Consider the following 16,603-nt stretch of genomic DNA (forward strand, 5'->3'; position numbering starts at 1 on the left):
GATGAAAAACCTTTACATAACCTCCCAAAAGACGGAATTTATGACTGTGTACTCCTTGGTAGCGCCAAGCGAAGCTGCGTGTGCGTCAAGAGTATTGTTCTCTTGTATCCAACGCTTATTCTTTGGCTACATCGCTCAGGCCGATTCTTTGCTCAGGGGCCCAAGAAGCAACGCCAAAACGATTACTCTCTTGTGCCCACTCTGTGCTCTTTGATTGGACAAGGCAGTAACGTTAGCAACCACGCAGAACAGCCAAGGAGTGTAAATGTTCAAAACGAAAACGTTAACAGCACAACCAACGCGAATATTCCGACTTTCAAGTGGAATATAACCTACCTTGTCAGCACCGACGACGTTTATCGCAAAGGTAGGCGCCGATTTAAGTCGCCACTGGGCGGGGTTCTTAGTTTAGTAGCCTTAGAGGGGGATTGTCGGCTTTAGCTTCGTTCCGCAACGCTATCGGGCTAACATTAGTGCCATGCTAACAGGTAGCTTCAATGCACCATCTCCCGTCACTGTCGTTAAGTAAACCCACCCACTTCTTTGTTGGTGTTTTTTACACTAGCTCGCGCGTGTGCGTGTCCTTGCTTAGTCACCAAATAAAATACTCAAATGTGTCACGTTGATGCGAAAGCTAAGTGCTAATTCCGCTCCCAATACAAAAAAGCCTCGCCTGTTTTTGACAGCTCCCCTTCGTAGGCCGATTTGAAAGACATTTACATTGGATGTTCTGTTACTTTTATGGACATTAAACACGTGACACTAATTATTTTTTAAGTCAACGTGAAGGAAGCTGACTGGCGGCAGTTGACTTTAATATTTTCACACAATCTGCTCCAAAAACTGGCTCTCGGGGTTCAAATTGATTTACTGTAAAGCAATGTGCACATAAACGCAGTATCAACGAAGCGTCTTGATGAATGAAGGAAATAAGCATGTATTGGTTGTGGATTGTTGTGTGCGGTGTGCACAACGGGTTGCCGTATCAAGCAGAGTGCCCCGCCCTGGTTTAGCATCTTAGCCCCTCTGTGTACAGCATGCTATATAGCCATTTTGCACACTTTTCATAAAATAAACAGGGCTAAAAAATACAGGGGGAGCTCGGTTTACTGATGTTACCCAAGTCAGTTACCCATGGCAGTAAATGTGTACAAAATACTTCAAAGAACAATCACTTGAAACAGCATAAAGTACAGTGTTAACTGAAAAGAGGTTTGGTAGAGAATCCAAAAATTGTACCCAAGTAAAAATGCTGTTACTTTAAAATATTATGAGTGGGAAAAAAATAATAATGACTAAAGTATTCTATTTTTAAAAAAGAGTTTCTGGTTAGTAACTTCAGATTTGGTATTGTTTTAATCAGAAGGCAACGTTGTTAACGTTGTTTTTGCCATGGTGAACATTTAAAGAATCACTTTGCTTTTGTGTAATGGGCTTGCAGTATTACAAGAATGAAATCAGGAAATTTCAAGTAAAAACATGTCATTTTACAAAAATAAAGTCTTACCATTTTGAGAAGAGAGTCGTAGTGTTACAAGAAGAAAGTTGAAAGAAGACGTTTTTTTTCTCATTGTATGATGACTTTATTCTTGTCAGTTTACTGAAATCTATGCAGTACTGAAAGCTTTGGCACACGTATGATTTGGATGCAATCATTGCTGCGCACACAATAGACAGGCAGGTCATTGAGATGCTGCTGTTGATGGCGGCAGCGGCGTGACATGCGGGCTGATAACGACTGATTGCTCATGTGTGTCGTGACTCCCCCCGCACCCCCCAACCTGTCGTCGAGATGCAGATGATATTCAAAGCAATCAACAACGCCGCAGTGATCCATGTCAAGATTGTTTTACTTGAAAGAGGAACTGACTTTTCATTTCCCCCTTTTTTTCCTTCGCAGCTGTCGGGTGAGCAATGCCGCCGGCCCCCAGCTGCGACTGCCCCCACCTGGACTGCGTGGGGGAGATCACCAAGGAGGAACTCATCCACAAATCACATGTGAGTCATTTTGTTCTCGTTACCACCCATTACGACAATGGCTGAACTTTACACAACATTCAATGTTGTGCCATACACGCTAAGAAAGATGTCATATCTCCAGGGCCAGTGTCAAGACTGTAAAGTTGGAGGACCAAATTTGTGGGCTTGTTTGGAGGTAGGACAAAAAAGGGAAAAATACAACAACAAAAGGCGTTTTGTTATCCGGAAAATATTGTATTATTATTGTGTTACTAGAATGGCTGTGCATACGTCGGCTGCGGAGAATCCCATGTGGACCATAGCACCGGACACTCGCAGGTGAGATATCTCCTGGAAAAGTACTTCTTGAAGTTCATACTTAAAATGGGTGTTAATCAGACTTAAAATGGTGTCGGCGCAGGTGGGTTATTTCATGTTGTTAACACAGCCACACTGAATGTGTTATTTGATTCTTCTTCTTCTTCTTCTTCTTATAATTATTGTTTTTTTTTTTTTTTAGAATAAAAAAAAAGAGAGATAAATAATGTTAAAACCATTTCAGTGCCCCTCATAAACCCCAAATAAACTTCAGATGTCTTTCCTAACATTTTTGTCATTATGGCACATGCCACAGTCTCCATGCAGCTTCAATAGCATCAGAGAGACTTTCTTGTTCATAGGTGTCAGGAGAAATTTTGAGGCATTAAAGATGCCATGGAAAAGAGTGGATGCAGTGATCAACAAGTCGAGAAAAAAAGGCGTAGCAGTGACACGACCAAGAACTTGACCTTACTTCAAAATTCATGGGTGGCAAGATGGAAGCTTGATCTTACAAAGAACTTGAAATATCCCAAACACGTGGGGAAAAATATAATGTGGTTTGGGAACTTTTTGGCTTGTTCATCACCAAAATGAACACCAGGTTGCAGGGAATTATATATATTGGACCTGCAGCAAAAATCCAACCTAGGCGTCTCCACATCCAGTGCAATTTCACAAGTGGCTCATCTATTATTAATAGTGATTCCTGAGGGAAGTGGGGGAGAGACGAAGCAGTGCTGCCACTTGCACGTTTACAGTATCACATTGTTAGCCGGGCCTTTTTTTCTCCATTGGATGCATCTTTGCTAAAGTGATATGAATGCTAAGTCATCATTTGCGGTGGCTCGAGAGCGATTCTGCGCTCCTTGACCCAGACGGAAAATACAGTGGATTGTGTGCTTGCGAAGATGATTGGATTGATTTCAAAGCACCGTGATGTCCTTCCATCCACTTACTTGATGGATGAGGTAGCAGTTCGGTCTGCACCTTAGTCATAAGGTCAGGGTTTGATGGAACTGCTTAGCATAAAGTGGTTTTCTTTTGTATAAATAGGAACAGACTTCATGATCCTTAAAATGAACCATAGAAATGCGAGCAGTAAATAGTTCCAACAGATGAATCTCAAATAAACATGTTTGCAATAAAATACACAATTTTGACAAATATATAACAACTCAAATCTTTGCTTTTTAAGAAAGTGAAACGCCAACCTGCCAACTGTAATTCACACCACAAATCAAAGCATACCAATTGACTAAAATGTCCTCAATTCAAAATGACAGCTTAAATCTTTTCTCGTTATGAAAGTTTGACATCAATGGTTTGTCTTCTTTTTTGGAAACATGAACTCCACAGTCGCACTAGTCTGAATGATTATGGCATAAGACCACCAATGGGATTCGTTATTGCTTGTTTCTCTTTGTTAAATCTGTTCCAGGGTCAGGCTGTCACCATAATAAAACCTTTATTAATTGCAGTCTTTAAAAACATTTACATTTTAACATTCTATTAAAGGTCATACAAGTGTGAAAAATTAATAACCCCGAGCCTTTTAAAGATGTTATTTTTCCCCATGGTACTTGTATAAATTATTCTGATTTCATTAGTAAACCTCTACATTTACTCCACTAATAAGCAGTAAATGTCCTTTTCGCAACACATCGCACTGACTGATGCAAAGCCCAGTAAATCTACATATCAAAGCGCATAATAGTGTCTGCGATATTTCCTCTCGTGAATCATTTAGACCGACTCTTTCTTTGTTGTCGGGGTCTCTTTGCCTGCTGCTGTGTGACCATTAATGCGGTCTCCAGCAATAATGCACACGGGCGGTCGACCCCCCCCCCCCACCTCCCATCACAATCTCCAAAAATAAGAATGAATGTAGTTTACAAAAGTCATATTCATGGAGCCAAGAATCATACGCTAACACTGTTAACTCATACTAATTTGCGCATATAAGCAAATTCAATGCAGCCCTTCTTACTTTTTGGCTAGTTGCGGATTCATTTTGTTTTGGAAACTCATCTGTTATTCACAAAAAATTGCATTTTTTAAAGTATATATTTGGCGCATTTTCATGCTAAAGAAAATCATGGAAGGAGTTTAGTCCATAGCCCTGTCTAACAGAAAAGCTGTGCTTTACTGCCATTTTGTGGCGTCTTGAGGCAATTATCTTTTTTTTTTTTTTGGGGGGGGGGGGGTCATTTACTCAGTTGATTGTTTGGGCAACACTGTTATCCTGCTGTACTTTGACAACGGTGGATCTTCACATAGGCTAGCTTCCAAGTCATTAGCAGTTAGTCAATGTAGGTTATTATGTAGCGGTAGGACTGTTACCACTGTCACGTATTTTCAAAACACAGACGGCATCTGAATCATTTTCAGATAACAAAAGATTTACTTTTTTTTACTTTTGTGAGTTAAAGATAAATATGTATTTTTTTTAAATGCTTTTTTTTTTCTTCTAAAAAGCTAACAAACAAACAAACAAAACTTTGGATGTGTTTGATTCAATTGTCTTTGTTGCACCCAGGAGACCGGCCACAACCTGACGGTGAACCTGACCACGCTGCGAGTGTGGTGTTATGCCTGTGGCAAGGAGGTCTTCTTGGACCGTAAACTAGTCCCTCAGCCCCCGCAGTCCAACAGCAAGCCTCTTGCTTCCTCTCAGCAGGTACATGCCACCACCCCATCGTCCTCTTATTGTGAATATGACTATTTTATTGCATAATTGGTTATGTAACATTGTTTTTTCTCTTGTCTTTGAGCTTTGGCATTGTCCTGATAACAGAATATTTGTTGTTTTTGTGTGTGGGTGTACTTCACATAGGGTAACAACAGAGCCTCTCCTCTGAGCCCCGCCTCCCTCCGTGTGACCCCCAATGGCGTTTCCGAAGACCTGGATATGGAGACGGAGGAAGAGGATGACATGCGTGCTCGAGGTTAGCAGCACTGTAGTTCTACTTGTGCACAAGAGACGCGAGTCCCTTGCACGCCACTATTGGTTTGTGTCAGTGCCGCTTAGGCAGCCAATGTGTGCGTCTTTTTGACCTTTCGTCCACATGTAAATGGAATTTTACGTGACAGAAAAATACATTTTTGATCGAGGCCGTTAGTACAAAAGAGACGAGACAAGAACTGTGAGAAAAATGAAAGATACAATTTCATAAAAGGTGCACACAAGGAGATACTTTAGAGACAACCTGATGCTTCTTTTTAAGTTTTTGCAAATTTATCTTTAGACAATCACATATAAACACAAATGCACAGGTCGTCATCATCCCCATTATGCAACTGGGTCCCCCTCCAACCACTGACATAATACAACAAACACAGAATAAACAATTCTCTGTAAATCTTTGTTTTTGGACATTTTAGCGTCACAGATTTTCGCATTGAGTGGGTAGAGCTAAACGGGCTTGAACAGCCACCTTTTTTGTTGAAGTTGACCAAAATGATCCTCACCACCAACATACTAAAGGCCACTTCTGTTTCTGATTGGTTGCTTAACTGCACGCCCTCCTCCCTTCACAGGCTTGACTGGACTGAAGAACATCGGCAACACATGCTACATGAACGCTGCTCTACAGGCCCTGTCCAACTGGTAATATTTTCCTTGACGATGCCCATTTCTTTTTGCCAACCCACACGCTCCCGCACACAAAGATGCTGCAGTGCGCCGCTTATGAAAGAAGCCCTATTGTTGCTCCCAGCGGGCTGATAGTTGTTATTGCCCCTTCCTTTTGTGATTGGCCACAAAACGTTTTGAAGCAAACAGCAAGCCTTCTCTGCAACACTATGCTGAGAGACTCTCTTTCTCACAAGTTGCTGAAGTAAGGTACAGATGTCCTGATTTTTAAAAAAAATAATAACTTCATAGCTATACTTTGTTTTATTTTGAAAAACACCATACATTTTATGCTTGCGACTTTTAAATTGATGGTTTGCTCACCAAACTATGTATACAGTAGAACTACGATTACTGCAAATAGTAAATGTAATTTTTTGGGGGGTATTTTTGAATATATATATATATATATATATATAAAATTTAGGCTGGCACATTTCTGCTTCACACTTTAGCCTATTTGTCACCAATATAGTGAATATATATACTTGGCAATTCAATTTACAGTGTGCGCTCCCAACTTTTCTGCTTGTCCCTAAAATTTAAAAATAAGTTACTCTCGAGCCCTTTTTTTAATGTTGAACTATCAGGTTTTCTCATAGTGCACAACAGTAAGAAGTTGTCCTTTTTGTCACAGCCCGCCCTTGACGCAATTTTTCCTCGAGTGCGGCGGCCTGGTTCGGACAGACAAGAAGCCAGCGCTTTGCAAGAGCTACCAGAAACTCGTGTCTGACCTGTGGCACAAGAACAGGTAGGTGACTTTTTCCTCTTCAAAATCACCCATGGTTCGTTAGCTCTTCCATATTACACTTCTTTCACATTGCAGACCCTCCTACGTGGTCCCGACTAATCTGTTCCAGGGAATCAAAGCCATAAACCCAATGTTCAGAGGATATTCTCAGCAGGTATGTGATGTTTCTTTCTTAGTTGGTCCATAATAGGCATAAAAATGGAATAAGTGTTTCCTTACCTGTGCCTTTATATCAGAGGCAAGATAGTGGCTCTGTTTAAGGGGAATAGCGGAACGCTCGGACCCAAATTCACGGGTTGGCTTCAACTCGCAATGCCATAACATACCTTTTATGCAGGACATTGAGCCAGGGAAAAGCCATGGAAACCCCGTCTTTGTGAAAGGGACTATTGTTTTGTGGCGGTTTGCCAGTAACCAACCTCCTTTACACTTCCCGTCAGTGCTGTCTTTATCCCAGGATGCTGTTCTGTGTGAAAGGTTCCAACATAAAATGGGAACTTGACGGGCACATTTCTTGGTTTCAGAGGTTGTGTATTTTAAAATCTGGGGTCATGAAAAATAATGGCAAGCATATACTTGAGTAATACAACACAATGCAATATGTTATTTTCTGCCAAAACGAAAACGACAAATACATTTTGCAACAACGATTCAGCAGACAGATTAATGTGGCAGACTGGACCTGGCCTTGATTTCAACACCTGTGGTCTAAAATCTAGAAAAGGCTGTAGCCGTGTGAAAGAAGACCGTGGAAAGCCTGGACTGGGTGTGAAGTTTAAGACTTCTCCTGCCCTGTTGCATTGAAATCAATTTATGTGGGACACGAGTTGACATAATCAATTGATCTAATTGCAGGACATTGAGTCACTGTGGGAATGCTTACTTTGCTGCATACTGTGTGATAAATTAGTATTTATTTGAGGTTTGTTATGCCGCGTCGTGTTGTGTTTCAGAATTAGTACTGCTGTGGATCATTCCCAGAGGCTTTGTTGTTTCATTCACACACTTGTGGTTTTTGGTTTGTCCATACATCACCAAAACAAACTTTTATGCTGTTCCATACTGCTTTTGAAACGCAGGACTCGCAGGAGTTTCTGCGCTGCTTGATGGACCAGCTGCACGAAGAGTTGAAGGAGACGCTGCCGGAGCCATACGAGCCATCCGGCAGCGTCACTGTGGATGACAGCCCGCCCAAGGAGGAGAACCATAACCAGTCAGACAACGACTTTCAGTCATGCGAGTCGTGCGGGTGCAGCGATCGGGCCGATAGCGAAGTACTCCACGCAGACGTGCCCACTGTCGTCGTTGACAACGAGGCTGAGATGCTGATTCCCGAGCAGGACGACGTCCAGGCCAACAGAGAGTGGCAAAAGGAGAAGAACATGATCAACGACATCTACCGCGCCGGGGAGAACACAGCAGCGGACATGGACAAAGATGTTGACACCACCACAGAGACCACGCCCATTATCAGCAGTCAGGGACACATTAAGACACAAAGCAGGACATCGGGTAAGAAGAAAATATTCTATAGATACGCATGTCCTTGGAAACTTTCATGGAATTTTGCCATTCAACTCCTTCATAGAGAACTGAAAGTGGTGCAAAAAGCACTGAAACACTTCGAAGGTAGACACGTGCATTCAAAGGTTTAGAGAAGATTAAGTTCACCCGTAAAATGTCATACATTTTAGATTCATCTGTGAAATTTCACCTGAAAGCCTGACATCACTAACTTTTTGTGGCTCACTGCGATTAGCTGTCATCAATGTTTGATTTGGTTGCCTCCTCCAGAGTCCTTTCCAGATATGCAACTGTCCAACATCACAAGACCACAAAGTCCGGTCCCTCTGCAGGCCCACAAAATGTCCAGCAGCCCGCCCAAAGCTTCCTCTGTGTGGCCCAGCCTCAACACTGCACACAAGAAAGGTACGTGATACGTTTCCTGATCAAAAATAGAACTTTGGAGGGTGGGGGGCGGCATCTGGTGGAAAGGAATACCCCTAAAAAAAACAACAGTTCCACGTGGAAGGCAATTTTTTTTTTTAACCAGTTGCCCTTGCCGTGGACATCACATCTCATTCTCCGTTGTCATTAGTTGTTTTTCCATTGTGTTTTATTTTTTCATTGTTAATTAAAACACCTCTCTGGACATTATTGGACAGAGCTTATTCTTACCGAGTATGTCCTATTGCTGCCTCTTCACAGCGATGAGCACGTTCTCCCCACCCAAGAGCAAGTGTCAGAGGAGGTACCATAGCGTCATCTCGGACGTGTTCGACGGGACTATTGTGAGCTCTGTGCAGTGCCTCACCTGTGATCGGGTTAGTGTTGGGTGGGTGGAGGTTGGACTGGGGTGGGGCGGGGATTCACCGGCGTTTTCACCCAAACACGCATAAAGATGCTCAACAACAAATCACGAACCATGTGTGTTTTCAGGTGTCGGTCACGCTGGAGAACTTCCAGGACATCTCCTTACCCATCCCGGGGAAGGAGGACCTGGCCAAACTGCACTCCGCTACCCACCAGACATCCCTGGTGAAAGCCGGCTCCTGCGGGGAAGTCTACGCGCCACAGGGGTGGATTGCATTTGTCATGGAATACATCAAGAGGTACAGTACATACACATCTGAGGTGTTTATAATCGAGCAGGTGACATCCATCTTGTGTCGGCTTCTGTTTTCAGCTGGTTCTGGGGTCCGGTGGTCACGCTACAAGATTGTCTCGCGGCTTTCTTTGCCAGGGACGAGCTGAAAGGTGAGCAAGCGGATGATTATTATAGGGATTGTCATAAGAATTCTAATCCATTGTGTCAAATGCTTAACAGAGGTGCTATTGAATGAATCTCACCAAGTTTGCAGGCTAAAGAGAACCAAGAGCTGTAATGAGTTAGGCTATATCCATTCAGTTGTCTACAATGGCATCAAACTCGGATCATGTATATACATTCATATAAAAATATTTTTGAAAGAAGCCAAAGTCTTGTGCAAATTTATGGACATGTCATTTAATGGAAGTCTTGTATGATTCATTGGAAGTATTGAACCATTAGCTGAAATTTTGTGTGCTTTAGTGTAAGTCATTCACATTCATCAAAGTCGTGTATGGTTTCATGGAAGTCTTGCAAGATTTTGTGTAGTTCTAGTGTGATTCGCCGGCAATCTAGTGTGACTTGGCATCAAACTTTCAGAGATGGACTTGATATAGAATTTTAAACTTTTTTTAAAAATTCCAATTTGTGGTGTCATTTTCTAGGCGACAACATGTACAGCTGTGAAAAATGCAAGAAGTAAGTATCTTTAAAATATATATATATATTTGAACATTCAAAGCATTTTAAATGATGTCATCATCTTATTCCCCCCCATAGGTTACGAAATGGAGTCAAGTTTTGCAAAATGCAAAGTTTGCCAGAGGTATAAACTTGACATCACAGAACGTAAGCCTTGGCCTCAGTCTCCTGATTTAAATGAATATCGTTTCTTTTAGATTCTGTGTATCCACCTGAAACGCTTCAGGCATGAGCTGATGTTCTCCACCAAGATTGGCACCCATGTCTCCTTCCCTTTAGAGGGCCTGGACCTGCAGCCCTTCTTAGCCAAGGACAGCTCAACACAGACTACCAACTACGACCTGCTGTCAGTCATTTGCCACCATGGCACTGCCAGCAGTGAGTGGGCACTGATAGAAATGCCACACTTTCTTGTTATGGTCTGCAAATTCTCGTTTTACAACTCACTCCCTCTTCCCTTGCTTTCACAGGTGGCCACTACATTGCATACTGTCGGAACGACCTAAACAATCTTTGGTATGAGTTTGATGACCAAAGCGTGACCGAGGTGTCAGAGTCTTGCGTCCAGAATGCTGAAGCTTATGTGCTCTTCTACAAGTAAGCAGCCATGCTACTACTTGTACGCAAAGAAGTCACTACAATGGCAGCTAGTAGTGCAACCACGATCCATCCCCAAAATATCAATACAATAGTGTGCGGAAAGTGCAGTCGCCATATTGTGTCTATTCCCACCCTGCAGGAAGAGCAACGAGGACGCAGTGAAGGAGCGCAATCGGGTGTCGGGCTTGCTCAACATGATGGAGCCCAGCCTATTACAGTTCTACATTTCCCGCCAATGGCTCAACAAGTTCAAGACCTTTGCGGAGCCGGGGCCCATCTCCAACGAAGATTTCCTGTGCCCGCACGGAGGTACTATGACACATAGATGGATTTACTTTTGTGTACGATATCTGTGTCCGCTGGTTTGAATGTCCCTTTCCTGTCATGTCAGGTGTTCCACCCAACAAAGCAAACTACATTGAGGAGCTGGCCGTAGTGGTACCACAGAACGTGTGGGACCACTTGTACAGCAGGTATGTTGAGTCACCCCGGCTGCTCTTGTAATCAGGCTTGTTCCCCGGGTGACTTAACGGGTCTGGTTTTCTGCTAAGGTACGGGGGAGGACCTGCCGTCAATCACCTGTATGTCTGCAACACATGCCAGATTGAGGTTGAGAAACTAGAGAAGCGACGCAAATCAGAGCTGGACATGTTTGTCCGGGTAAGTTGACCTCTGATCCACCGAATTGTCAATGAATGAAGTATATATGATATTATTGGTGCCATTAATATTGCATTGACGTTACTGTGCGATTTGGGGCTTTTTGTGCTCATCGCCCTAGAGGGAGATGAGAGGTGTTAAGCTGAGGAAAGCCTCATTATTAATGTATTGGGACGGATGCAGCTGCCTTAGCATTTGTGCAATCTACCCACGTCCATCTCACCAGCATTTTACTGCCTTCAGAGATTGTGTCAAAGCCATAACAGAAGCAGGACATCACCTCTTTAAGGGTGTTTTTCTGCAGTGCCAGGAAGAGGTGTGAACAATGTTAACATGTGACACTCATCAAATGTGTGCAAAGCAGTAGTCGTTGACATCACTCGTGTTGTTGTGTGAAGGTGCACCGTCAATGCAATCTCCCACCTTTATTTTTTAATGACGAAAATAGCACAATATTATAATGTACTTCATGAAAAAATACAGTAATATCGTAATAAATTGAATGGTAATAATTAAACAATTTGTGCATCATGATGACTTTATTTCAGTTTATTTTGCTGTGTGCGACCTGTCCACCAGGTGGCAGTATTATACAGTCATGCGGACAAATGAAGTCATGACTTTGACCCAAGTACTGTAGATTACCCTGTAATATGCAATGATTTTTCTCGGAATATAGGCCTGTAATTTTGCATATTGTCTGTTTAAATGTGTGGCTGCACAACTTCACTGGTTAAAAGGCACAATCTTGTCATTTGTCCTGAACATGTTCAGTACCTCTGTGAGAAAGAGGCTAACAAATGTGCTATATGTGCTGTATAAAAGCCACAGGTGGATAAATTCTGTATCTACTGATCAGCAAGATATCCTTACAAAATTACTGTGTGTGTGGATCCGCGTGTGCGTACCAAGAAGAGGAAGTGTCTTGTTTCCCAAAAAGACAACACAGCCACAGACAGAATGTTGTGCAATTACAGTGAAGGACCAGAGAGAATTGATTTAGTTTTCCATCTCCTCACTCAGTCCTTTCATCCTCACTTCATTTATTCTCCGCGAACACCTCCCCCGCCGCCTCCTCTCCTTCCCTCTCGCCACTCTCCTCCAGCGACACTCACTCCTCCTACCCTCTTATTTGCGCTCTCTGCAGCTGAACAAGGCCTTTCAGGATGAGGAGTCTCCGGTGGTCATATACTGCATCAGCATGCAGTGGTTTCGTGAGTGGGAGGGTTTTGTCAAAGGGAAAGACAATGGTAAGCGGAAGTACACACACTCATATGTCTAATTAGAATGTGAAATAAATGTGTCATCATCACCTCACAAAGATTCGAAGTTGCCCCTCCTTGTCCCAGTTAGTCGCTGGATGTGTCAGCCGAAAAAAGAAATGCCTTCCTCAAATATACGCTGCCCTTTTCACATCAAGACCACTCAAACATGACAAAAAAGGTCAAGGAATAGATGTAATAGCGGCAAAAAAAAGGGATAGTGTTACTTCGTGCGAGGGAATATGGAAAAAAATCTTCTATCACGATAATGGCAATTTTATATCACGACATCAATGGTGCTGCTATATAAAATTATCAAATGTAAACAGAAGCAAGGTAACCTATATATTTTTCCATAAGTGTAGATATCAATCTAGGTAAGAGGCCTAAAAAAACAATGGTGTTGAGAGAAATTGATTTTTAAAAAATAACAAAACGATTAGCTTAACTATCATGTCATTTTCCCGCGACCCTCGTGAGGATAAAGCGGTTCGGAGAATGAATGAATGTCATTTTGAAAACATTTTTCATTCAAAATCAAAACTCAGTACTGTATTGAGAAACATTTATAATATATGCATTCAATACACTCACTGTATATGCATACGTTTTCTGAATAGCTTATCCTCATTATTTATATACGTTTAATCTTCTAGGCCACGCCTCCAGGTTAATTTGTAGGATGCCGTAGTATTTCCTGTTTGGCTGTGTGTGTGTAGCATTATTTTGTATGAGTCATCAAAAATTACATTTCACATTTTTAGAGCTTTCATGTTCCGACCCCTTTTGTGTTGCCACGCCTATTTATAACTACTGGCACGCCTTATCACCGCTCTTCCGAATAATGCTGCTTTTAATCTATGGCATGTTTTGCTATGACGACTTAGCTTCCGATGCATGACAACATTTGGCACCCTAAATAATTATATTAATAAGCACAATGTCCAAGAAAGGTGAGTGATTGTGTGTGAGTGAACTAATGTGATATTTCTCTTTCAAGATCCACCAGGCCCCATTGATAATTCCAAGATAGCAGTGAGCAAGATTGGCCATTTAACACTCAAACAAGGTACAAAAAGTCATTTGAAATGTTTTTATAATGCATCATCTCTTCACTTCTGAAAATATAGTGGAACATTTAAAGTAGAAGCCGGTTGACCCAAAAATAATGTTACTACCGTTTTTTTTAGCTCTCTATTAAAGGGGAAGTCAAGTAAAAAAATTTAATGATAACAAATGTAATTTATAATAATATATTCTATGTGGCACAGATGCTCAGGTAATGACCAATCACGGCTTAGCTTGCGAATGTCACATGACCAAACTCAGAAAACGGGTGGAACGTGATTGGTCACTTCCTGTGCCCTGGGCAAGTGCAACGTCATTTTCAGTCAACAGAAAGTGGCAAAATGCACGCCCACTGAGATGGATAATAACGGGTGCATTTTGCTTCTTTATTCATATTCCACAAACGCAATGATAATCAAAATGTTGTGTTTAGACTGAATCTTGTAGACTTTTGAGGTGAGAAGTGATAAACGGTGTCTCTCCGTCTTTGCAGGCGCCGACTCGGGCCAAATCTCCGAGGAGACATGGAACTTCCTGCATGCCATCTACGGTGGCGGCCCACTGGTGACTGTGCGGCCCAGCGTGGTCGCCGGCCACCAGGAAGCGGACGCCTCCCACCAGTCAGAGGAAAAGATCGAGGTGGAGACGCGCTCGCTTTAAAAACAAAAGCAAACAAAGAACAAGGCAACGAGTTAAAAAAAAAAAAAGCCTTTTTAATTTTTTGCACCTTGATTTGAAACGCATTCACGCAAAAAAAAAAAAAAAAAAGGACGCCAGCATTAACTGCTTACGCGACAACTCGCTCCAAAAAGGGAATCAAAACTTTGTCGTGTTGTACAAATGTGTATATGTTTCCATTAGCACTGAAGTTGTCTCGTGTCACTATTTTAAATGTGTGCAGCTAGATAACAACAACAAAAAAAAACACGGAATGCCATTTTATTTTGAACAAATGAGCACATGTACCGCGTGTTTGTCATGACACTTGTTGTACTATAGCACTTCCACCGACGAACGTCTTAAGGTTATGAAGGGACTAATTAACGAGTCTGAGGAATTTTTGTGTACTGTCGTGTAGAACAGCGCTTCTCAGCTGGTCTGGTAACCCCTTTTCTCGCAACAAATCCTTAAAATTATCTAACTTTGACAGCACTTGTTGCCTCACTTTGCTCCACTCACATTAGATGAAGTAGACAAAAGAGCACCGCCCATCTGTTTTGGATGCCGTTCAATTCCAGGTATGGGTGTCCTTGCGACTTTTTCCTCGAATCCAAATATGATCAACATGTCCACTCAGTTACATGTTGCAATGTGAAACTGGCTTTGAGGCTGAATTTGCAAATCATTCACACCCTTTTTCATGGCGTCTGTTAAATATACTTGTTTCCTGGTGGAACTAATTTGGGTGAATTCCCTAGTAGGAGTTAGAGTACTTCAGCGCCATGGTATCTGCCCATAATGGCTGTTTCAAACCAAAATGGATGACTTCCTGTTCAATTCAGGAGACATTTTCATGCATCCTGATATGGTTGACATGTTACCCATTTTTTTGTTGCTAGAGAAAACTCACTTGGGGTGCTGAATTTAAAATAAGATCCCCTTTCTATGGTGATCAAAATGATCGGCAAACTCTGCTGCCTTGTTCTGCCCACATCAGATAGCAAAAAAAACCCCACCAAGTTTACGATTTGGTGTTGCCCGTCTATTTAGGGTACCTCCTTCAGATTTGGGCAAATTGCTTAGTAAAGGTTCTTTCAAGTTGCGCAAAAGTCCTTGAATCTACCCAAAATGGCTGCTTCAAACCATAATTGCCAACTCCTTGTTCAGTCCCAGATCATTGAGACTTATTCATGCGTCCTGTCATGATAGACATCCACCAGATTTCATGTTACAAAGTAAAACTTGCTTTTGGGGCTGAATTTTCCTTGCTCAAAACGGATGCCGGAGCTCAGCCCACCAAAACTCTGTTGCTCACCAAAACAGCATGACCCATTGACGCACATCCAGCGTGGCATATAATAAACCAGTTTCCCCGTCTTTTTGACGTTTGGTTCCACCGGTTGAGAATCGCTGCTGTTTCAACACGCAAACGGGCATGCAGATGTTTGAATGTAACAATGGTGTATGTTGGATTAAGATTCAGCACTTATTTATCACAGACAGGGAGTTTAAAAAAAGGATGTTAATTTTTTTTTGTATAAATATAAAAGAGTACCTGAAATAGGACTGCATGCTTTCAACATTGCAAATCTCACAACTCCTAACTGTGCACGACCTAGCCTAGCTAGACACAACACACCAGTATAGTAAATAGTAATCGGCAACTTTGTCGGTCTTGATTGAGGGCGTTATTTTGCATTTTGGATGCCGTATGTGTTAGCCTATGGACCATTAGTCAGTGAGAGCTATTCAATTTTTTTTTTAAATTTTGCTGCCTCGCACAATAAAAGAAAAACAAACTGGATGAAAACCCGATGAATGTGTGCTCATCTTGATTGACCCACAACATTAAAGAATCTTCAAGCATTCCTCTTGATCACAAGTGACAAGTGGCTAGACCATGCGAGACGCTAACATAGCATTTTTACTCACTGTGCTCCTTGTCAAACAGCGCAAACATTCAAAAGCACACCACCAGTTGCTAAAGATCCAAATCAAAGTGCTTTCTTCGCAAAAAGGTGGCCAAAACCGTCTCTGGCTGAGAATCTGATCAAGGGAACAGAAACGGGAATTAGAAATGTAGCAAAATAAGAGCTGGAGCGACAAAAATAAATTGACTAAAATGCCAGTTTCAGAGGTTCAAATTCACGCATACTGATCAACAACTGGACATAGAACCCTACCAAAATAAAAGTGCTAAAAACGGGCTCAAACTTATCACATCGGTCACAGCAGATCCAAATCAAAATCTTTTTTTGTTTATGAAAAGTTGGCTGTCTCAGGCTGCGAGTCTGATCACAGGAATGGATACTGAAAGAATAAAACAATATAAAAAGTAACACCATTAACATGGACTAAAAAAAAAAAAAACAATCTAAATGAACATGCTTTCGATACAA

At 41.9% G+C, this 16,603-nt stretch overlaps 1 protein-coding gene across 2 annotated transcripts; it reads left to right on the forward strand.

Annotated features, from left to right (window-relative positions):
* Positions 1-186: 186 nt before the first annotated feature.
* On the forward strand, positions 187-15,850 carry usp33 (ubiquitin specific peptidase 33). Of its 2 annotated transcripts, none has more exons than XM_019856676.1 (24): positions 187-367; positions 1,901-1,998; positions 2,102-2,155; positions 2,236-2,298; positions 4,817-4,957; positions 5,114-5,225; positions 5,818-5,887; positions 6,549-6,662; positions 6,738-6,816; positions 7,742-8,174; positions 8,457-8,591; positions 8,871-8,986; positions 9,102-9,274; positions 9,349-9,419; positions 9,918-9,951; positions 10,033-10,078; positions 10,152-10,332; positions 10,425-10,551; positions 10,694-10,863; positions 10,946-11,027; positions 11,106-11,214; positions 12,362-12,464; positions 13,477-13,545; positions 14,038-15,850. In XM_019856676.1, exons 2-24 carry the CDS (start codon positions 1,915-1,917, stop codon positions 14,202-14,204), a joined length of 2,733 nt encoding a protein of 910 aa, XP_019712235.1. In that variant the 5' UTR covers positions 187-367; positions 1,901-1,914; the 3' UTR covers positions 14,205-15,850. The 2 variants fall into 2 exon arrangements, with proteins under 2 accessions (XP_019712235.1, XP_019712234.1); XM_019856675.1 differs by having other exon boundaries at positions 187-366; positions 1,897-1,998.
* Positions 15,851-16,603: the final 753 nt, after the last annotated feature.

Source organism: Hippocampus comes, unplaced genomic scaffold (assembly GCF_001891065.2).
Source record: "Hippocampus comes isolate QL1 unplaced genomic scaffold, H_comes_QL1_v1.1 scaffold105, whole genome shotgun sequence".
Lineage (NCBI taxonomy): Eukaryota > Metazoa > Chordata > Actinopteri > Syngnathiformes > Syngnathidae > Hippocampus > Hippocampus comes.

What these genes read in the sequence shown, in the direction of transcription:
- usp33 (XM_019856676.1), top strand. Translation starts at nt 1,915, where the DNA reads ATGCCGCCGGCCCCCAGCTGCGACTGCCCCCACCTGGACTGCGTGGGG. An exon ending in GCTTATGTGCTCTTCTACAA is followed by an intron (nt 10,552 to 10,693) that starts GTAAGCAGCCAT and finishes CCCACCCTGCAG; the next exon opens with GAAGAGCAACGAGGACGCAG. An exon ending in TTTCCTGTGCCCGCACGGAG is followed by an intron (nt 10,864 to 10,945) that starts GTACTATGACAC and finishes CTGTCATGTCAG; the next exon opens with GTGTTCCACCCAACAAAGCA.